The sequence below is a fragment of the Phyllostomus hastatus genome, unplaced genomic scaffold (assembly GCF_019186645.2).
Source record: "Phyllostomus hastatus isolate PE091 unplaced genomic scaffold, TTU_PhHast_1.1 phas_contig_38, whole genome shotgun sequence".
Lineage (NCBI taxonomy): Eukaryota > Metazoa > Chordata > Mammalia > Chiroptera > Phyllostomidae > Phyllostomus > Phyllostomus hastatus.
In genome coordinates, this window is record NW_025333869.1 from 6,847,900 (window position 1) to 6,870,336 (window position 22,437).

Genomic DNA, 22,437 nt, shown 5'->3' on the forward strand with positions numbered 1-22,437 from the left:
TTATATTTCTCCTCAGCAGTAGAAATCACTGTAACAAAGGACAAAATTAGACCATTAAATCTTGTTAAACTGACAGAAGGACTAGATGATGGTAGAGGAGCACACAGAAGCTCAGCAGACCACGGACCTAGCCAGTATTAAAAGCAGGGTCAATAGACAGCTTCTGTGCTGTGTGGTCATTCATGCTTGACTGAGAACATTATAGAAGCTATAATGTTGGAAAACAAAGGCAATAAAGACTCAAAGGATGGGAAATAATGCAAAAACAAGAATCTTTAAAAACAAAAGTAAAATCAAATACAATTAAAAAATAAATAAAAAATAGGAAAAGGGAGATAGAAAAGAAAGTATTTCCAGAACTTTTACCAATAATTTGAAAACATTCTTAGCTATTAAGAGTAATGGCATCAAAAAACATTTCTAAATCAATTTCCAAAACATTTCTCTAATTTCTTCTGGAAAAGTTCTTAAAAATACTACCACTAAAGATAAACGGTGTGTTAAAGACCAGTAAGGCAATAATAGCACTGAATAAGTAATTTCAGTGACTCAGAATCAGCTTTATCCTAAGTTCTAAAGAATATTAACCATATAAAGTTACCATTTAAACTTTTCCCCTGATGTAAAAGGATCCATAATGGCTTGCAGCCATTAAAAATAGTGATTATTAATGAACTATTTTTACTAATATGTGAAAAAAACCTATAGTTTTAAGTTACAATCTACAGAAATTCTATTACCACATCATGCATGTGTACCCTAAACTGTAGCCTGGAATTATTTAATTTTATAGTGGAACTGGAAAATCCTTTGGAGCCCACATCTACTGGAGTCATCAGTGTACCAACACCTGCAGACACCTGTCACCTGTGCAGCCCATCCTCCTTCAGGAGTACCTCTGGTTCTGCAGACTCAGGGGACTGATCTGGAGGACAGCGATCAGGCTCCTCAACGGAACTGGCGACTGGGAGAGCAGCCCCCCTCTGGCAGGCGGCGGCTGCGTTGCGCTCAGAGGGCAAGGAAACTGGAGACTGTGACTCCGACGCTGTGACCTCGGCCAAGACAGTCCCACTGCTGCGTGGGGCAGCAGAGACCAAGGGGGTGCGGCCGCCTGCCCTGTACCCAGAGAGAGGTGCTTCTCTATGGCCTACTGAGACAGCAGGGCAGACCGCTCAGTGGTCCTGGGTCCCAGGTGCCCTCCCCATTCGGCCCACTTGCTGTCACTGACAGACTGGTCCACTCACCCACCCACCCACCCGCAGGCCTGCAAGAGAGACTCCAGGCCTCGCAGACAAGCAATGCTCCACCCGCCACACTCCGCCCCTTTGTGACTCAGCACACCAATCACTCGCTGCCCCTCACGCCACCGTCCAATCAAGCCTGGCCCTGTCACTGGCGGTTGCTGGGCAGCCGGCTCCCTTAGCATTCGGTAGTGGTTGTCGGTTAGGAGTGGCCCGGATGTTGACCCTTATCTCTAAACTCGGACATCTGACGGGAACTCAGGCGGAAAGCCTGGAGACAGAAGGAAAAGGCAGAGGCCCTTCCAGAGCCGGTACGCTTCTAGTGTGCTGAGGCTGGCCTGCCTTGAATATTCTCTCCCCTCAAAATCCTGCAGAGTTGGTACCAAAAATCCTACCTGACAAAGGAACAAATAAAAGCTAAGAAAGGAAAACGAACTTGCCTAGATCTCAAAATCCAAACCTGTTCCACTATTCTACTCTGTTTTCAGATTTTAACTTTATCTGTAAATGAGGACATTACCTATCTGGGTTACAGAGACTGAATAATGTGAAAAGTGCCCAGCACAGAGCTAGCTAATATAAGTTCCCTCCACCTTTCTAACTCTACTGTATTCCCTGGAATTCACCCTAATGATAGGTTAGAAATTTCATCATTCCGAAAGAAAACCATGTTTAACAAATACTGAGTCAGACTCCGAAGTGGGCTTGGACAAAGGAGCAGGACTAGGGACATAACGTGGAGGTGCACATAAGGAAAAGGGAAAGGAGCAGGTGCACCCTCTCCTGCCATAGGGTAAGCAGAGTAGGGACAGCAGTTGATCTGTGGGAGCTGGGCAAAATCCGATTAGGAAATGAGCCATTCCCAGTTCAATCTTAAAAGTGCCCAAGAACGAATTTAGTGGCTTCAGGATTAAAGCCAATTTTGCCTACAAGATTGTGCGATTGTTATAGACTGACTACGGAGCACCAAGATGGCATAGTACAGGAAAACTCAGACTGAGGGCGACAGCCATCTATGTAGCTAGTAGCTACCACAATGGACAACACAGATACAGAACATTCCCTTAACTGCCAAGTTCTATGTAAAACAATGCTGCTATAGAGGTTGACAATTCCCCCATCAGCACTTCTCCCTACAATTACCTGGGTTCATTACGCCTCTTTCACAAAATAACGCAAATCTCCAAGGAATAGAAATGGATGCCTGAGAGCAAAACTTAGCAAACTTTTTCTGTGAAAGGCCAGATAGAAACTATCTTAGGCTTTGTTGGTCATCCAGCCATTGTCACAATTTCTCAACTCGGGCATTACAGGTAGGGTAAAAACAGCCATAGATAATATGTAAATAAATGTGCATGGTTGTGTTCCAATAAACCTTTACTTTCTGCACTCACCGAGTAGCTCAGTTGGTTAGAGCGTTGTCTCGATATGCCAAGGTCGTGGGTTCAATCCAGTCAGGGCACATGCAAGAACCCACCAATAAATGTATAAATACCATATTTTGCCCTGGCTGGTGTGACCCAGTGGTTGAGTGCTGGCCTGTGGATAAAAGATTTGCTGGTTCAATTCCCAGTCTAGAGCACATGCTTAGATTTTGGGCCAGGTCCCCAGTAGGGGGCATGCAAGAGGCAACCACACATTGATTGATATTTCCTTCTCTTTCTCCCTCCCTTCCCCTCTCTAAAAATAAATAAATAAATAAAACCTTTTCAAATATATACCATATTTTGCCCTGTAAAATGCTCTCCTGTGTATAATGCACACCCATGTGTTTGGTCCAAAAATGCAGGAAAAAAACCTTTCATTTCAGTTTTTTAATTCAATTATTTACTTATATGTAGCTACTTGTTATTTTGTATTATAAAGGAATTTTAGCATTCACTTTTGAACATATTATGGCACAAGAAATTTTATGTAAAAAGTAATTACAAAAGAACAGATACAAGATATTTTATACACTGGTAACAAATTTATGATATTTATACATCACAGAAGGCCAAGAGTCATTAGTCAGTATCAGACGTATTGTCTTCTTCAATTTTTACAATACTGGTGTCTTCTGAAGAGTCACTTTCCTCATCCCAGTAAATTTCATCATCCTCAGTTCCATCATAGCATTGCTAATGCCACATTTTTTAAATGATTTCACGACCACTTCCTTCCTGACACTGTTACACGAACTTAGGATCCAATCACAAACATGGGTGATGGATGCTTTCTTGATCTTGCCTATAGGTGTTAGATCATTATCAGCTGACTGAATCTACAATGTCTACTCTTTCTTAAATGGCTTGTTTACTGACACATTAAGAAGTTGCAGTCGGCTGGTTGCCTACCAGGTATCACAGCAAGTTGGGTTTTCAAGTTTGCTGCGATTGCTTTTGCACTTTGTATAACATGGGCTTTGAAGTGACCAAAAACAAGCAAAGCTGTTTCAGTAATTCTTCAAGCCTTCATGACCAGACTTTGTTAAACCAGATTTTCATGCCTTTTTCATTCATCCATCCTTTTTCACGCACATGAACAATAACTTCACTTGTAATCTTTTGTTTTGGAAACATTTTTCTTTTAAAGATGATCATAGGTAGTGGCTTTGTCCCAGCTGCACAACAGGCTAGAACAACAGTGAAATGTGTTTTTTTAAGAGCACTAGTTTTGACAGCCATGGTCTTTGCCGCTTTCATGTCCACAGTTCTGTTGGATGGCACATCAAATGTAAGTGGGACCTCATCCATGCTGGTGATTTGGGACAGCTGAAAGTTGTAAGTCTTTTGAAGACTGAACATAAAAATGAAATACCAAAACTTGATTCTCATGGGCTGCTGGAAGTTTTTGGGCAAGTTTCGTTCATGTCTTCATGCTCAAACCTCTCTTCATAAAGTTAAAGCACCATTTAGGGGTCCCTGAGAAATCATCAATGTTTTTGTCTCATGCAATTGTTTTACCTTCTTCTCTTATATCTTGGTTGAAACACAGATCTCAGTTTGATGCTTCTCCAGAATCCAGGCCTTCACCTCCTACTCCACCTCCGGTTATTTTGGAGGTTTCCCTCACATTGCCTTCTGTCCTGGCATCTGAAAAAGCTTTGCTTCATATTGCCTCCACAATCTAATGACACTCTCTGGGGGAGCAGGTCCAAAGTGTCTCTCCGCAGGCTCTGTTGCCATGCTTTTTAGCATATTTAATAACTTTTAGCTTAAAGCTTGCAGTGTACGAAAACCATTTTGACATTTTCCAAGGGATTTTCCAATACTTTCTCCCACCTAAATATTGCACTGTTCACCTTATGGTAATAAAGTCAGCATCACCTATCTTATCAATGGATAACAATTGGCATCATCTATCTTACTCTGTGGATAACAATACATTGCCACTCATTTCATGTCATTGAATCGCTGGCCAAAACTGCTTTTGTTACAAGTTCATCGTAAGTTCAATAAAACCAATTATCATATTTGAGGGTATTATTTTGCATATAGATACCATTAATGCTTTCTAGAGTTACATTTTTAACATATAAGCATAAGTACAAGAATAAAAACATTCGTCTAGATAAGGAAATAGCACTGCTCATGTATAATAGCATCCTTATTTTTCCCTCAAACATTTAGGTGAAAAAGTACACATTTATACATGGCAAAATGGTAAGTGGAACAAGAAATCAATGTTTGTTTATTTGTTTCTTTCTCTTGTTCCCTTCTTCTTTTTTCTAAAATCAATAAATTTAAAAAAAAAGAAAAACACTTTCTTTTCAAAAACTGATAGTAAAGTGCCATAGTTTGTCAAACCTTTCTTTAGTGAACTTATGGAGGCACCAAAGGAAACCTCAATGGAATTAGTGGAAACCTTCTCTCCTACTGCAAAGCTTCATGAAGTAGATAAATCTCTCATCCACTTCCTCTATCATCTGGCCAAGTTCTGACTAAGATAGAGCTCCCACCCACTTAAACAGAAGACTCCTGGTCATGATTCTGACATCTGCTTGTTATCTCTAGGATTCCTTAACCATCCATGAAAGGCACAGAGAGATTTCTTCTCTAATATACCTAAATCATACTGTGGCTTTTTACCAAGGCTAATTAAATTATAGTTTTTAATAATAAAAAAAAAACCCACTGTGAAACATTTATTTCTTGTTTTGCTGTATTAAGCATGATTAAAACCAGTGCAGAAAAATACTAAGTGCATTTGATAAGAGGCAAGTATGCTGTTTCAGTATTTGCTTTATATAATTCAGTTAAGACAATGAACACATAAGACAACAGTATTAACTCATGGACATAGCTGAAGAGTGAGATGTGATACACTGTATGCTCTATGGGCCTCCAAAGGCATTCAAAGGATCATCAAATATGTTGGCCACCTTCTGTTCAGATCTTGGTTTGGGTCCTGCCTGTGAAGATTGACTTTTTGGTTTGGTTGTCTTAGCCTGGATACCAGAGGAGAAGATATCATCTTTAAAAAGAAAGAAGAAAAGTTGCTAAATAGGCAAGAAAAAAAAAAGCTTTTAGTACACATCTACACAAACCAACAAAGACTCAAGTCTGGTAATATTTGGGATACCTAAAAACACTAAGACAAAGCCAAGCCTCTTAGATATTGGTCCTGGCTCTGCTATTAATTAAGTTTTATGTTCACATACAAGTCACATGTTCTCTTCAAATACTACTACTTATTTTCTCAGCTATGAAAGTGTGTGTGCACATGTGGGACAGGAAAAAGGGAAAGATAACTGCATCTTTGATCCAGCTCCTAACTCTACTGTTACATTACACTTATTCCTACATTCTTTTCCCAATGAATTTTAAAAGGAAAGGGCAATAAAAATAAGCAAAAGGAAATTCAACATAGGAGTCACCTTTTTCAGAATAAATGCATCTATTTGAGGCATCTCAATCCTAAATATATTAAGTGTTTATGGATACATCGTGTTTAGTGTTTCACTGACTCTAGCTGTTTCATGATTCATCTTACTCAGTAATTTTACTAACCCAGTAATGGTACTGATAAAATTCTATCCTACAGAGATTTTAGCATGTGTAAATATACATACTATACACAAATATTAAATACGATGGCATTTACAATGGAGAAAATTTAGAAACAATCTAGATCACCCTCAATAGGCTAAGAGCTAAATACAAAGCAATACTAACAACCAGTAAAAGAAGGGAAGCAGATCTCTACTGACATAAGATGACATTTAAGTGACTAAAAGGAACAGCGGTAAAGTATATTCTTATTTTGGAAAAAATAAGCATATAAAACTATAACAATATCACCATATCTGAAAAAATACAACCTAACTCTCACCTTAATGGTTATTTCTAGGGTTTGTTTTTCACTTTTTACACTTTCTGGATAGTATTAGTGTATTACATCAGGTTTGTATCACATTATTTATATTAAAAGAAATGAAAGTCTCTTCTATACCCCATGTGGTGGAAAGCAGAGAGTGATGGAGCTCACAGCTAGCTTGGGGAACAGACCCGGTGTGGCACTGCAGTCCCAGCTTTCTACAAGGTAACCCCAAAGTTTAGACCTGGAGAGAAAGGGGATGGAGTAGGAAGTGTATATCTGGCTTTAGCCCAATCCTATCTTCTAACACACTAGATGTTTCAGAAGCCCTATATTTAGGATTATAAGGCATTTGGCATGTCTATTTACAAAATAGATGTTACACCATGGAGTGAACATGTTTGTAAATGAACACATTTACAAACACAGAAGATCTTTGGTGAGATGTAAAATCTGAGTTATAACCTGCTTTCCTATTTAGTCTTTTATCCTCCTGAACTGCCCTCCATTCTCTGAACACTGATGCTGACTCTCCAGCAAGAACTCTGACTCAACAACTACATCACACCTGAGGCAGCAACCTATGTCAACTTCAGCATGTGGTGTAGTTCTGAGACTCCTCCTGTAACCCCAGAGTGTTCAGATTTGTCATGGGTAATTGGCAAGAGGAATAGCAAGGTAAAAGTTAAACTATGTAATAGTAAGGTAAAAAGGTCAAATTCCAGTCTCCTTCAAATACCTGATGTCCATAATACCAAAAAGCTACTTCACCAAAATAACTAATTCATTTACTTATCCATCTTCAGTCTAACTCAGGATTACATGGCAAGCCAAAGAAAACCCACTAGGAAACAATTTCCAGAAAAGGGCCAAGACAAAGAGTCAAGTCATTGAATGATATTCTCTATGTCATGTGTAGAAAACCAAACTTACCCATATCATCATCAAATATAGACTTAGCTTCCACTTTCTTCTTGGATTTTTCTTTTGGTTTTATGGTTAGGTCAGCAAAGATATCAATGTTATCATTAAATAAGTTGGATTCAAATGTTCTTTCCTTCTCTCTTGTTTTTTGTGAGGGTTTAATTGCTTCTGTAGCAAATATATCATCCTTGTTAAGGCAAAAAACAAGCAAAACAATATTAAATCAAAAACTACTTTTCAGTATTTCAACAATGTGTAAAGACGCAAACTGCCAGTGTTCTGGAACAGGCACATGACCTGCCCCTTCTGCTAGATTTCTGCCTGACCTGGTCCTTATTCTTCTAGTCCCAGCTCAAATGCCAACTCTATACAGAGGCCTACTCTACTTGTCCTACCTGAAGAGCCTCCTACACCTGCCCCTCACTCTGCCCCACTGTCCTGCATTGTCTTAAGACATTAACATTTTCTGAAAACATCTTATTTATCTGTTGCCCTATCTGTATCCAATTTCCCTCCCTGAGAGTACTAAGGACAGAGCACTGGTCCTAGTTTACCTTGTGTCTCCAGTGACCAGACGCTCTATAAACACCTGCCTAGAGAGTGCCATGGAAGGCTTTGTAGCTTGTGCTCAGTTATCAGCTAGGGCCTGTTTGCCTAAGAACCAGAGGTTAAAAATTTAAGCTGTACCAATATATGTACCAATATACTGCTTTATATATGTCATGCAGTGTCATATCAAGGAAGCTGACTGAAGCAACATTCTGATAAACTCTAAAAATCAAGATCTGTATTAATGGTTATGTCCAGCCAGCAATTACCATCTATATGAAACAACTATTTCTCAATAAGTTTCAGTTATTTAAATAAAGGAACCTAATTATAATTACTAAGCAAATAGATATTGGGCAGCAACAAATCAGCCTAATGTAACTTATGGCTCTAATGAGCCAAGTGGTATTTTCCTTCATAAAGAACCAGGCACAAAAACATACTGTTATACCCTATTACCTCAAAAATATCTTGTGCTTCTGAGATGACAGCTTGCTGATCACTGAATTTTGATTCATTCCTCTTGCCTTTCTGATCTGGAAAGAGATAATCCTCACCTTCTAGGAGAGGGAAGGGATTTGTTTTCTTTGCTGGTTTTGGTTTAACAGACTGAAAGAGATCATCATCACTACCTGCCTCACCTAGAGCAGGAAACATGGGGCTCTTTTCTTTACTTCCCCCTGGTGGGTTGGCTGTGCTCTCTGCCACCTTTGCCTTGGCTTTTTTTCTCCCCATGGGCTGAGACTCAGAGTCTTTGGAAAAGATATCTCCAGAATGAAAAAGGTCATCCCCAAGAGGCTGACCCAGAGATTTCCCTGAAGGGTTTCTGTCCACTCCAGGAACCAGACCACCTGTCCAAGTCAAAGTGGTAGCTGACAGGGCTTCCTCAGAGCTCTCTTTTCCACCAGCTGCCCTGGGCTGTGGCTGATACCCATCTGGTGAAATGGTGCCATCTGCCAATTGTGCAATGGATCCTCTAGGAACACTCATGTCCTCAGCCTCACTGGACTCCTGGGCAGCCAACCGCCGAGCTGCACGGGTCTGTGGCCGACGCTTCCCTCTTACTTTGATCCGGCTCTGCAGTAACAAAAAGACCACAAGTTGATCTATTAATTTAAAACAAAAAAAATGTCCAAAGCTAACATAGCAAATAACCAGCCACTCAAAATACTGCAAGATTATCAGATCTATCTCAATCAAGATACTATCTAAGACACAGAAGAGGTTATTTTTTAAGATTTCCAAAGAAGTGTAATAGCTCCTAGTACTCCAAAACTAAGTCGTTTTAATCCTTTAGTGTTCTCCATTTTTTAGTCTTTTGAGAGTAACTTCTATTTAATTTCATACAAAAGTTTCATCTGCCACTGGAACCTGCAGTAGAAATATTGGTAGTTCTGTGTTCCCTAAACCTCTCTGCTCCCTACTCTGGTGTCAATTTAAATGTGGATATATTTCAAAACAAGAAAGAACAGAAGAAATTCTGGTACTAACCTTTACTAGGGACTAGCCTAAAATCACACTCCAGGAGAAGGTAGATATCACAATAAAGAAAGAAAGGTAATCTAAGGTGATCTTTTCTTCAAGAAACAGGAAATTCAAATGATAAATATTTCACATAAAAGCTCTTGCTTAGAAATCAGAACTTTTAATATAACGTCAAGGTATGTCACTTATTGAGATAATGCAGTATTTGTGGTATTTTCTAAAATATCAAGTAATTTTGAGAAGGTACAAGCTACTCTAGGCAAAATACTTGACTGTGACTATTTCAAGGAAATTTAACAAATAATTTTAAGAAGTAGCCAATAATAAAATAAACTAAAATAAAAGCTAAAAAAAACATAACAAAAGAAAGGATGTTTTATTTTTCACAAGGAAAATAGGTTTGGAAATAGCTGAAATGAAATGTACCTGCCAGGGTTATCCTAGGCACTGCCACTCACTCAGAGATCAACTAAGACTTTCTAGAGAAGGAAGATGACTATTTCACTGTGGCTACTGAACAGAATGTAAATGTAACAAATGTGGGCCATAGAAAAGTAGACATAGAATTAGGGAGGTGGAAGAAGGGCACAGAGAATAAAGGAAGGATGAGGTGCCTCTTTCACATGGAAAGTTGGCCTATTGTACATAACTAATGAACTAGAAAGAAACATACAAATTGTTCTGGCTAAAAAAAAGCAAGTAAGTAAAGGGGGCTTCATCACCTTGTTTGCACTGTGTAAAGTGTCTGCCTGAGCTGGAAGATCAAAACTCACGCCGGCTTCCCCACTCCCAGGAAGAGTGCGTATACTTTCCAGACTCTGGATTCTCCCAGGTTCAGACGAAGGAAAACCCAATTCTGACAGAACAGGATTCTTTCCAGAGATCTGAGGAGCCACTGCAGGCAGCAAGGCTGCAGGGTTAATTGCTAAATTTGCCTAAAGAAGAAAAATAAAACTTACTGTGTGTATTTTCCTAAATGCAGCAGTCTATTACTATTACTGTGACACATCACAAGAGACTCAGTGTACATAATGAATAATATGAAAGGAAAAATACAGGTAAGTCTCCTCAGCATGTCTTAGAATTAAAACAGAGGGTTATACACCTGTGCCCCACCACCTGGGCCAAAGAACAGATGTTACAGATGCAGCATACAAGAAGCAACACTGGAGGGTAGGAAAGCAATGAGAAAACACCTGGCAGCAGCTGACATAAGTAAAAATCCAGAAAAGTGTACAGATGCCACAAGGCAGGCAATGCAGATTCCAGATATATTATAATTACTTGTATTTTCCAAATCCGAGGGGCTGGCTCTTTGGTTTTAAATGAGGCGGGACCTGATGAGTCCTGTGTGAAATTACATTCAATTAAAAATCCATTAAAGTAATAGAAAGAATAGTGTCTCTTGGATTACATTTATGCCTGTAAATATCTGTGATGGAGCTAAACTATCATTTTCTGTGATTTCTCTGAGAAATGCATTCAAATCTCTCCTGGGGCCTCAAAACATTTCACTAAAATTACTTTTCTTATACCTCCTTATCCACTGTGTTAAGGGGAAGTCTGTCAATCTATACATGGAGTAAAGGGAGACAAATTATGAATAAGATTCATGAGAATTATGGTGTACCAGAGCTTCAAAACTGATCAACTAGCAAAATTACCATGCTAGTTATCCACATAGCAAATACTATGAAGCACAGAGAAATTCATGTCAGCCTAATCAATGCACTGGCTCTATGAGCAAAAGCAGCTGAGACTTGAGACGAGTCACTGGAGATATGTTAGTCCTAGTGCCTTATTTCACAGCTCAGGATGCTGAGGCCTCAGTGAGACACTTTGGGACAACTGCAAGCTAGAAGGTAATTCCCTCTTCAGTCCTCACCTACTCTCAGTAGGTCCTCCATAGAGAAGGCTGATAAGGACAGAGACCTAACAACAATGATCTCAGAAGAGGCAACATGAAGGGGGATAGAAGAAATTGTATGTGATATATATTTTATTTAAATGTAATTCTACTCTAAGGTAGCCCAAAGGGCGATATGAAGCTTCTAGTGGAAAAAAGATTCTTCAACCCACTTTAACTCTATCTTGGACCAGAATTTGGAGGTATTACAAAAATAATAATGATAAGTACAGATTCATGAAACTGGAAGGTGGAATGAGAAGAGAGATGAGCAGGGATTTTAAAATACAGTAAAAAAAGGGAAGTAGTGCTAGATGCTATTTCCTTAGTTCAGAGAATTCTAAATAACTTGGGTCAGTGTAATGGAGTTAATCTGCACTGGGATGAAAACAAGAGCTCAAAATCCTTAAAAATCAGTTCTAACCTGAAGGGTTTCCGGTTTCCATATGCTATTTTCTTTGATACCTTGAATGGATTCAGGCTGTTTCTGGTTCTTGAAAGAGCAAACAGAGTGGTCTTTTTTCACTGCCCTCTTCTTTTCTGCTACCTTCAAATGAAAAGGAATATCAGAAGTCTATTAAGTATCATAGACATTTTAAAGAAAAGTCATAATGCAATAAAAGAATCTCAGTTTTGCGTTTTAAAAGTCATTTTTCAAGTGAAGGTGGAACTAATTCAAAGTGGCATTTCAAAAATAAAATTCTAAAGACTGTGACTATCTTAGAAGTCCTCTCTGTGCTAAAAAGAAAACAGAGTACTTACAATATCTACTGGGACAGGGAAAAAATAACATACAGGCTAACACTCAAATTTAAAGCATTACACCTGAAGAGCATGAATATTTAGTAACTGTATTATATGCACTGACCTTACAATAACTTAAAAATCAGACAAATTTGTACTAAAAGAGCCTCGGTTAGCTAATGTTTTGATATTAGCCAGAGAACATGAGAGGACGACAACACAAACACTTTTATAAGCACATCATCTGAAATTCAGCAAGCCCTGCAATTCTGTGAATATTTTTTATTCATGTAACTAGACATTAATTTCTTTTCCCAGAAGCATTCCCACACACCCCAGTATTGAGAACAAACAGCTGGTACCGAAGGCTGGGACTTGGCAGAATTGAAAAGGTCATCATCTTCATCATCCCCAAAAAGGCTCCCAACACTTGGCTCTAACAACTAGAACAGACAAAACTCAAATTCAATAGCCCAAACCAAAACAACCTACAAAGAGAGCTAGGTGAGTTGCTTAGATAATATCTAATAAAATAACAAAGCCATGATGTGGAGAACCATTTGGAACTGACCCTGGTATTTTTGGCACTGGAGAAAAGATCAACATCTGGATCATTGTCCTTCTGAAGCTTGTGACTAAAAAGAAGCTCTTCATCCTGAAAGACACCTGTGCTCTTGGGGCGGGCATCAGGAGCAGGACTCTGGGAAAAATTAGGGAAGTTCATGTGCGTTCAGATTTCTAAACATTTATCTCAAGGAAACCACATATGACTACAAAAATGGAACAACAAAGATACCTCCTTGTGGCTCTGTTTACAATAGCTAAAGGTAAGGTTGGACACAGTGTAAATGCCAATCAGAAAGGGAATAACACATTCACATAACAATACATGCACCTACCAAAAATAGTTGAGAATATATAAATACAGATAACATACATAATCTGGAAAGATCTTCTTTTGACCCTTATGTAGTGCCTGAACTATTTACTTAAAAAACGATCATTAGATCCACAATGAGAAACATTTTAGGGGTGAAAACACAAAAATTAAATAAGTTCTCTCCATTGCATTTTCCAAAGGAAGACACAGCAGCTGACTTACTACCAGAAACTATATAGAATGGTCAAGTATATACCCTTAACCTGTCAGCATCTTAGGCCAAAGACTTGGCACAGGTGTAAGCAGTCAACTTTCCCCTATGTCCATCTACCTTCTATTCCACAGCCAAACAAGTTATTTTTGTTTGCTAGGATACCTGACATTTGAAAGTTACTATTTACATTACTTAATTTGATATTTTAGTGCCCAGACTTGACATTCTAAAATTCCTCCCTAGTTCTTTAGTATCACATCCAAAACTAAAGCAACTCACTCCTGACAAAATGGGTCACATTAAAAATTAACTAATAATTATTGTTACTGATTATACATGAAAACCAGTGTAATACAGAAATTAAGGTTAAAATTTTCATAACTAAAAATATCACAGTACAAAATCATATAGAGTAACAGACTGGAAGAAAATACAGCAAAAACGGTGAGGAAGTGGAGAAACTGGAACCCTCAATTCTTAGCAAGTCACATGACAGAACTGATAGCATGAAATAAGACTCTTTTATCCCTTTGCTCACCTTTCCTACTTCTTTCTTTAGAGGTTGGATGCTGTAGTGATCTTCTGTTTTCTCCTCTTCTTCATCAAATAAACTAAGAACAGTTTTGGTTCTACTTTTGGTTCCTTTGTCCAATCCAGGTAATGAAGAAAATAAATCAGAATGCTTGACTACTTCCTGAGCAGATACAATCAAAGGCCCTTCCTGAAAATGGAAACAACCAGGAAAAAAATAAGTAACACCTGGAAATACAAATTCTATTATAGGGCCTTCTGCACTCCTCATTAATCTAGTAATCGCCCCATTTGCTTGTTTTGGGGCACTACAGCTCAACACACCTACTTCCAGATAATAAAACACTGAGGCCAATTCTTGATCAGCTGCTCCAATAGAGAGTCTTATGAAGATAATTTATAGCCAAAGACAATTTTTCCAGTCAATTTAAAGCTGTGGGTCCCTCCTTCCTACCAAGGGATATATGTCAGTTATAACTCCGAGGCACACAGATTATTCAAGAGCTATAAAAAACTTCTAAGTCATAGAGATAACACAAATACAAATCATTAGGAGCAGATCATATTATTTCCTAATGTTTAGCTAATATACAAGTCTCAAGTAGAAACCTAATTGACAAAACTAGACATTTACATTGTAGAAGGCTTATGTTGGTGCAGTAAGAATCTCTAAAATAATCCTAAAATGAAGCATTTATTCTGGTCATTCAACAAGTACCACACTTCAGGTAAGCTATCGTTGATTGTAAGAGCCATTACTACTGTATCAATCAGCAAGAAAGAAAAAACAACTCCCAATTAAACATGTCACTGACTGTAAAGTGCATCCTCATTTCAGAGTGGTTAAACTATGAAAAAATATGCTTCTTCAAAGAAATGTGTAATTTTAAAAGTGACTATCATGTGCAAAGTAATATAATGGTTGTAACTGTGAACAAAACAAACCTGGCCCCAATACTCAAGGAGTTTATACTGAAGCAAGGGAGACAGCAGTACAACAAGTAGTTACAGAGTGCAAGTGTGGAATGAGCTGTAACTAGTAACTCAGGGACAATGGGAACACAGAAAAGGTCCAAACTAAAATCACAGGAAGAGAATATTATACAATGACTCAGGTACAAATAAAATATATATCACTGCAGTCCCAAGGAACCTCAAGAAAAAAAGTGTATGCAACGTTCTACACATAGGCCCTAGAAGAGAGATTAACCCTAAGCAGCTGAACACACAGAGTACAAGTAAAGTGAGAAAAGAAGAAAAGGTATATTATACAGAGACTAATGGCAACTGCTGATTTCCAAATGCAGCTACCAGCCTTATTCACAAGCCTCTCCTACAGGAAATGACAGATCATCCAGAAAAAGAAAGCTAATGTTTCAGAAGAAAGACAAATTTCACTTTAAATCACACCAACATCAACCAAATGTAAAAGAAGAGTAAACTAAAATCTTCTTAGGACAGTCATTTAAATTCAAGTACAGGTGGGGACTGGAAGAGAATCAGGGTAACAAACACTACAGAGAAGAGAACAAGTCAGAAGAAAGAGCAGATATGCAAGGAGAAAAAACAAAATGAAAAATAAGATGTGGAAGAATACCCTGGAGAAAGAAATGCAAAATGAACATCAGCACAAAATGATAATAATGTACAACGGGGAGAAGCACTGTACTGTGCCACAAGCCTGGAAAAGAGACTGAGAGGCAAGCACAATACTGAAGGTTCCTGAATGGTGGGATCAGAGATTTTCTTCTTTATACTTTCCAGGGTTTTCAAAACTTGCAACCAACGAGCCATTTATTTTCTGTAGTAGAAAAATGTAAGGGCACATATATGTGTATGCATGTGTGGGTTTTACAAGAACACAAGACAAACAGGATATACAAGAAGAAAAGGTTCACCTTTTCTGACTCTTCAACCACATGAGTGCTCCCAAATTCTGACAATCCTTTGGCACTCTCAACCTTCTTGTCCACAGGTTTCACTCCAAATTGTGCCTCCTTCTCTTCTTCATTGCTGAACAGCAAAGGTGGTACCTCAGGGAAAGTCTCTTTTTTCTACCAAAAGAAGAATAAATGACACCCTCATGAACAATTAACAACAGAACCACTTGAAAATGGAGTAGAGCTGCTATCCCAGAGGAACACCTTACGTCTTATTCCTCAAACCTTTAGAGTGGTAAAACTGGGCAAAAACCTTTGGACTGGGCATAAAGCATCACTGTATCCCAACTGTTTGCAAAGATAACAAGAAAACAGAGATTACAACTAAAATTGAAAATTAAAAACATTCTTTAGAATTAGCATCACTGTCTTAGCTATACCTGTATCTATAGCTTATTAACACCCATAGAAACTCTCTTCTTCTGTTCATGTAATTGTTCCCCTTCCCTTTCTCATAAACACCCCTTGTCTTGCCTCCTAATCAGAACATCAGGATGCCATTTGGGTTTCTGCCTGAATCAGTGGTTCCTGAACAGCTATTCTTTTGGAACTCAAATAAATGTTCATTGTCCCTCACACTGACCTTTTATTTTAGATTAACACTCAAAAACAAAAGAGGTGTGCTATCATTGCAATATATAGAACATGCTGAAACCACAGGCCTCTTTAGGGAGTTGGCTAAGTGTTAGGGTGTGTAAGATAGGCAGTCTACTCCCTTGATCCAGCCTAGCAGGAAGCCAGGAAACCATTAATTGCCCCATTGCTTTCTCTTTTCCCTACAGCCATTTAACAGCTAGATTAAAGGACACTGCTCTCTGCAAGATTTACTTTGGTAGGCTTAAATTTTGTTACCTTGGCTCACATACAAGCACTAACAAGAAAGACTGTCCTTTCAGTAATCCTCCCTCATTTAAATCCTAAAAAACACACCCCTGGGTGGAGATTTAACATGCTAAGGAGACATGCTAATCATGAAGAAGCATGTAGCTCCACTGCTGAGGCACCAAAGTCCTCACCTCTACATACTTAGACATGCCACATAGACAGCATCTTTCTTGCCTCAACTTCTTTAAAACATTTTCTCGAGCTTTGTTCAGGGTAGCAGCACTTCCTTTCTCCCCATGGATGCTGTCCTCCTCATGTGCACAAGTTTCTTAATAAACATCTCACTTGAGTACAGTTTTTGTGGTGAACTCCTTTAATTTCCATCTTGAGAGTCCCCCAGACCCCAGATGCTAAAAACAACAGGACAGGATAGTGAAGGGGGCACAAGGGAAAAGAAGAAATAAACACTACTACCCCAGACTTGTAGCTATGGCACTTCAGAGTTTGTGCTACCATATCTTCTGCACCTGTCTCCTTGTGTTTCAACTCCACGGATACAGTCATTGCTTAGATCCTTTCCTCTGCCACCAAGATAATTACTAGACTCCTTTCTGACTCCCTCCTCTTACATTTTCACTAGATAACATCTTCCAGAGCTGTCATGCTAAAATAAAACATCTCATTACTTTATCTCTCACCCAGACATGCACTGTTTGCATTAAGCAAAGGCTAAACATGACAATCAACTGACACCCATTACATCCCTTTATTCATCTGCACCTCATCAGTCCTCATTATTCCTTAAACCTACTGTAAACTTGCATAGTGCCATGTCTGCTCCTTACTATAGAAGCAAAGCCTCATCTTTCAAGGTTTTCCTATTCTCTTCAGTATTATTTGCTTCATTTATAAGAATACTACTTATATCTCTACCTAGCCCTTACTTTCTTCTTAATTTACATTAATAGCTATCACACATCTGTTTGTCCATTTACTTAATAAATCATACAGTATATTTCCACATCAGTTATGGTATTTTACATCAAGTAGGGGCTTCAACACAAGACTGCAAGCACTTTGCCCCATCTCTCATCTGTCTCTTACTGGGAGGCAGAAATTTCAGATTAGGAAACTGAGATTATGTGACTTGACGACTACAGTTATCAGCATTCTTGGGGTAAGTAATATCAAAAATTCTTGAAAAAAACTGTAACTCATACTACTGGACTAGATGATGTGAAGTCAAGTTAAGAAGACAGATTTGGAAACTAAAGAAGAACATTACTATGATAGTAAAACTATGAATGAAGTAAGAATATGAGGGTAAGGAAATTTTTAGTTATTGTTAGGAAGAGACCCTTAAAGTATATAATCACTTGAACTTGAAATAAAAAACTAGAAACCCAAAAAATAGTTGAAAATGAAACTCAAGAAGAGGCAAGACAAAACTGAAATAATTAAAGGAAAAAAATTTGTGCAATGTGTGTTCACTGAAAACTACATGTAACTTTGATGCAAGTTGATGAGGGTAAAAAAAAGAGAATTATGGTAAAACATATTCTGCCTTCAAATCACTGCTGGTCTTAAACCAAGGAAAATGCTACCCAAACTACTGGTTTTAAACCTTCCTAAAGATAAGCTGACTCTTCATTGTTATCATAAACTTAATTTTCTTGAGAGGATTATAAGTAAGTCACATTTACCTTAAAGTAGTCTAAGACTTCTAAACAGAAAATATCTTTTACATATTTTGTATAAAGGTGATTATATTTTACAAATAGTAAAAATTATGTGTGCAGGTTGTTCAGCTACTTACAATGTGAATCTCTGACCTTTGTCTTATTTAATAATCATTACACACAGGTTTGACAGTTTTTCATTTCTAGAATCTTCAAAATTCATTAAGATTATTACTTATTTATCCAGAGTAGAAGTACTTATAATTTACAAAGAAAAACCACTCAGATCTCTCTACTCTTTTAACCATGGAGCCACTAGATGTCCTATTTAGGGAGCTACAAGGACAGGTGATGCATGAAAAAGATTTTGAGCACCTCAGAAGCAATAGCAGAAACCCCAGAGCCCAGAAAGACAGAATGCTTCCCCAATGCTGAATGATTCAAGTACAAACTGTGCAACCCCACTTAATGGGAATATGGTTAGGAAAGAGTGCCTCAGTCATTAACTGACATGTGCCTGGTCTGGGGAGTTTTCATAGGACAAATTAACATTTGTACTATATCTGAAAATATGAAGATTACTTCCAGACAAAAGAGACAACAACCTCTTCTGGAGTATTCTGGGACAGAATAAGTCACCTAGAGTACATGGTACATGAGACTGGAAAAGAGGAGTCCAGTTTAAATGAGATTAAAGGTGGCCTGGTAGGCTCACCTGATGTATTGTAACAAGAACATGACAGGATCAGTTATCTTTAAGAAGAGAATGAGGAAAAAAGCAAGGAGAGCAGATTAAGGGAAGGAGCACTGACAGAGAGGCCAGTTAAGAAATTACCTGAATAGTCAAGGTTAAAGATGACAAGGCAGTAGGAACGGGCATAAACATTCCTAACAACCTTGCAGAAGGTAGTGGTGATTACACCATCAAAGGTGAAACAGTCACACACGTCCTGGTATAGTTACACTGTGCAATACTATACAGAAATGGTAAAGAGCAAAATGACAAAAATGCTGCAGGACAAAAAAGATGCATAAAATATACAGACATTCTCATTTTAATTTTTTTTAAAAAATGTAAATGTTTAGAAACAGACCTAAAAAACTGGCAACAGTTACCAATGATGATATCTAGGGAAGAGTATGGAATGGGACTTTGCAATCTCTATGCATTTTTAAAACTTTTTTTTAAGAAAGCATGCATGTATTACTCTGCAATTTAAAATAAACTTTAAACAAAAAAATATTTAACAGGTATGCAGGAAGAGCCAAGTATCAACCTGTAGAAGACAGAAACTCCCAGGCTCCTTTACTGCCATAGCCCTTCTTCACTGTACCCCTAGGAGGAGCAATGTACCTGAGAATGTGCAGGCATCAGGGATTTGGTCACCTGTCATTTCAGTGGGAGGGGAGGATTTTCTTCACCCAGCCCAGTGAAGGAGTGGCCATTTTGGATTCTGTGGCTTCTCCCACCTAGGAGGAGTGCCAGGAGACTCAGTAATTCTTCCCAGTCTTTCAGGTCTTTCTGCCTCTAACACAAACCAAACTGGAGTGGTCTGAGCTTGAGGCTGAAGGCCATCATGGCAGGTTGTGAGTTGGTTTGATTGTTGATCTGTTAAGCTAACCCAGCTCAAGTAAAGGTGTTCTTCATGGAGTATAGCTTAAGAAGTTCTAAATTTCTCTTTGGGACTGGTAGCAATGGCCAGGGGGCAATAAAATATTACTTGGCTTCACTCTGTTCTATGTGCATACTCACATACACCCACTTAGGGAATGTATTAGGGAAGAATGAATGACCAGCCAAGGATAGGATTCCAGTATGTATAGTTTCCCTGAAAAATTATCATCATAATGCCACCTTCCTCTCACTCTTTAATATTCCTTTTTGACATAACTATCATCAAATTTTTTAGCTTGGGTGACTATGATAGTGATGCCACTTAGATATAATCACTGGAAGGATATTTAGACCATGAGCCACTGACTGGCTACTTTTTTTCTTATCATATACAAAAAAAATATTTTAAACTGTGATAAAAAACATTTAACATAAAATTTATCATTTTAAACATTTGAGTGTATCACTCAATAATATTAAAAATATTCACATTGTTATGCAACCAATCTTCAGGATTTTTTCATCTTGCAAAAACTGAAACTCTACCCATTAAGCAGCTCCCCATATCCTCTAATCACTAGCCCCTGGCAACCACCACTCTACTTCCTGTTTCTATAAATCTGACTATTCCAGATACCTCATGTAAGTGAAATTATACAAGACTTGTATTTTGTTGACTGACTTACTTCACTCAGTATAATGTCGTCAAGATTCAAACATGTAGCATATCAGAATTTTTTCTTTTTAATGATTGGCTACTAACATAAACCAGGACCAGAGTGTCAGTTCTTAAAACATGCCCCTAAAGAAGATGCTTGAATTGCCCTGGTCAAATGGTAGCAGAATTCCATGAAACTGGCACTAAAGCTGGCGATTCCTCCAGGAGAAACGCAGCAGTACTCCCCTAAGACTCTGAGACCTGAACCTGATGCTGAACGGTGCTGCATGACATGCAGGAATCCTTTTCTATAGGCTCTGTATGCGTACCTCACCTGTAACATACCACTAACCAGAAAGATCACTTTCTAAAACTACTCAAATGAATTTCTCCATTAGACTCAACGTCCAAGGTCAGGGTGTAGGAACTGATTCAGGAAAGTATCACTATTTATATAATATTATCTCAAGGATACTTCCTGAGCCTAAGAGCTTAAGAATACCATTGCTGAGCCCTGGCTGGCGTAGCTCAGTGAATTGAGTGTGGGCTGTCAACCAAAGCATCACAAGTTCGATTCCCAGTCAGGGCACATGCCTGAGTTGCAGGCAATGGCCCCCAGCAACCGCACATTGATGTTTCTCTCTCTCTCTCTTTCTCCCCCGCTTCCCTCTCTAAAAATAAATAAATAAAATCTTAAAAAAAAAAATACCATTGTCGTGTGAGGAACAGATGTGGGAGGAGAGCCAAACAGAGAGCTTCCACATTCAGCATCATCTTCAAAGAGGAGTGATGCTCTCTGGGTCTTCTTGTGACTATACAAACAAACAAAAGTCAAATAAAAAGCAAAAGTTATATACTTTTTAAATACAATATCCTTTCTATGCCACGCCTATAGAAACCAACCTACCACTAAAACACCTGAGCCATCTGTTGACCTTACACAGTTGAAAGTGAACAAGAAAAATCTTTGAAGCAGGTGCAGTTTGTGTTTAGCAAAACATCAGCTTAAGTAGCTCATCTTTATGGTACAAAAGTCCAGGGGCCTCCTTAATGAGATTTCTGGTATTTTTAAGCATCTAAAACAGTTATTTTCTTATAGATTTTATTTATTTATTTTAGAGAGGGGAAGGAAGTAAGAAAAAGAGAGAGAGAGACATCGATGTGTGGTTGCCTCTCACATGTCCCCTACTGGGTACCTGGCCCGCAACACAGGCATGTGCCCTACACTGGGTGTCGAACCAGCAACCCTTTGATTCGCAGGGCAGCACACAACCCTCTGAGCTGCACCAGCTAGGGCTAAGATAGTTATTTTTTAACTAGCTATAGCAGGAAAAAGTCTTATGTATAACTTTCTGAACAACTAATTCCTAAACAAACAAACACACAAATAAAAACCCCAACCCACAAAAAAATGTTTCATGACAGATTCTGAAGGTAAGTTGGAGCAAAGCTAGTTTTTTCTGGACATAGATAACTAAAGAGGAACAAAGACAGTTAACCTTAAAGGTCAACCTTGACCCTCATTCCACATCTCAGCAGCTACTGGTTAAATCTGGGCCTCTGGTGGAGGTCTGTCCTCAGAAGAAAAATATGCTGCTCAGTGAGCTAGACTATTTCTCATTATAAATAATAGGGTAAGTATTCTGATTTATTTTAAAAGTACAGGTATCACTGACAGCCCTTGGGGTGGAGGAACTGAACAGAAAAAGAAACAAAAAAGAAATGAACTCTTGGAAATGGACAATAGTGTGGTGAGTGAAGGGCAAAGGGGGTGAGTGGAGGAAAAGGGTATGGGAGGATAAATGGTGATGGAAAAAACTTTTTAAATAATTACCTCATAATAAAGTTATCTGTGCTTTGTCTCCCAAACAAAATAAAATAAAAAGTACACATATCAGAAAACATTATGATAACCATAGTGTTTATGGCCTATACTATAGCACTTTTG

At 38.4% G+C, this 22,437-nt stretch overlaps 2 protein-coding genes across 9 annotated transcripts in view; both read right to left on the reverse strand.

The window, feature by feature from the left end:
• ZFAND4 (zinc finger AN1-type containing 4) overlaps positions 1-1,230 on the reverse strand; it is a 167,152-nt gene extending 165,922 nt beyond the window's left edge. For both annotated transcript variants that reach the window (XM_045842053.1, XM_045842052.1), the window contains exon 1: positions 897-1,230. The gene's annotated coding sequence lies outside the window, so the exon portion shown is untranslated. The remainder of the gene's footprint in view (positions 1-896) is intronic.
• Positions 1,231-3,190: 1,960 nt separating this feature from the next.
• LOC123820845 (WASH complex subunit 2C-like) overlaps positions 3,191-22,437 on the reverse strand; it is a 76,174-nt gene continuing 56,927 nt past the window's right edge. For 3 of the 7 annotated variants that reach the window (XM_045841813.1, XM_045841810.1, XM_045841817.1), the window contains 11 exons: positions 21,199-21,301; positions 15,671-15,826; positions 13,780-13,962; positions 12,719-12,847; positions 12,510-12,590; positions 11,828-11,950; positions 10,782-10,844; positions 10,220-10,432; positions 8,472-9,089; positions 7,473-7,650; positions 3,191-5,696 (listed from right to left, as the gene is read on the reverse strand). In XM_045841813.1, the coding sequence (XP_045697769.1) occupies positions 5,557-5,696; positions 7,473-7,650; positions 8,472-9,089; positions 10,220-10,432; positions 10,782-10,844; positions 11,828-11,950; positions 12,510-12,590; positions 12,719-12,847; positions 13,780-13,962; positions 15,671-15,826; positions 21,199-21,301 (1,987 nt within the window). In that variant the 3' untranslated portion in view covers positions 3,191-5,556. The remainder of the gene's footprint in view (positions 5,697-7,472; positions 7,651-8,471; positions 9,090-10,219; positions 10,433-10,781; positions 10,845-11,827; positions 11,951-12,509; positions 12,591-12,718; positions 12,848-13,779; positions 13,963-15,670; positions 15,827-21,198; positions 21,302-22,437) is intronic. The other 4 variants (XM_045841815.1, XM_045841814.1, XM_045841812.1 and 1 more) reach the window with 4 other exon arrangements.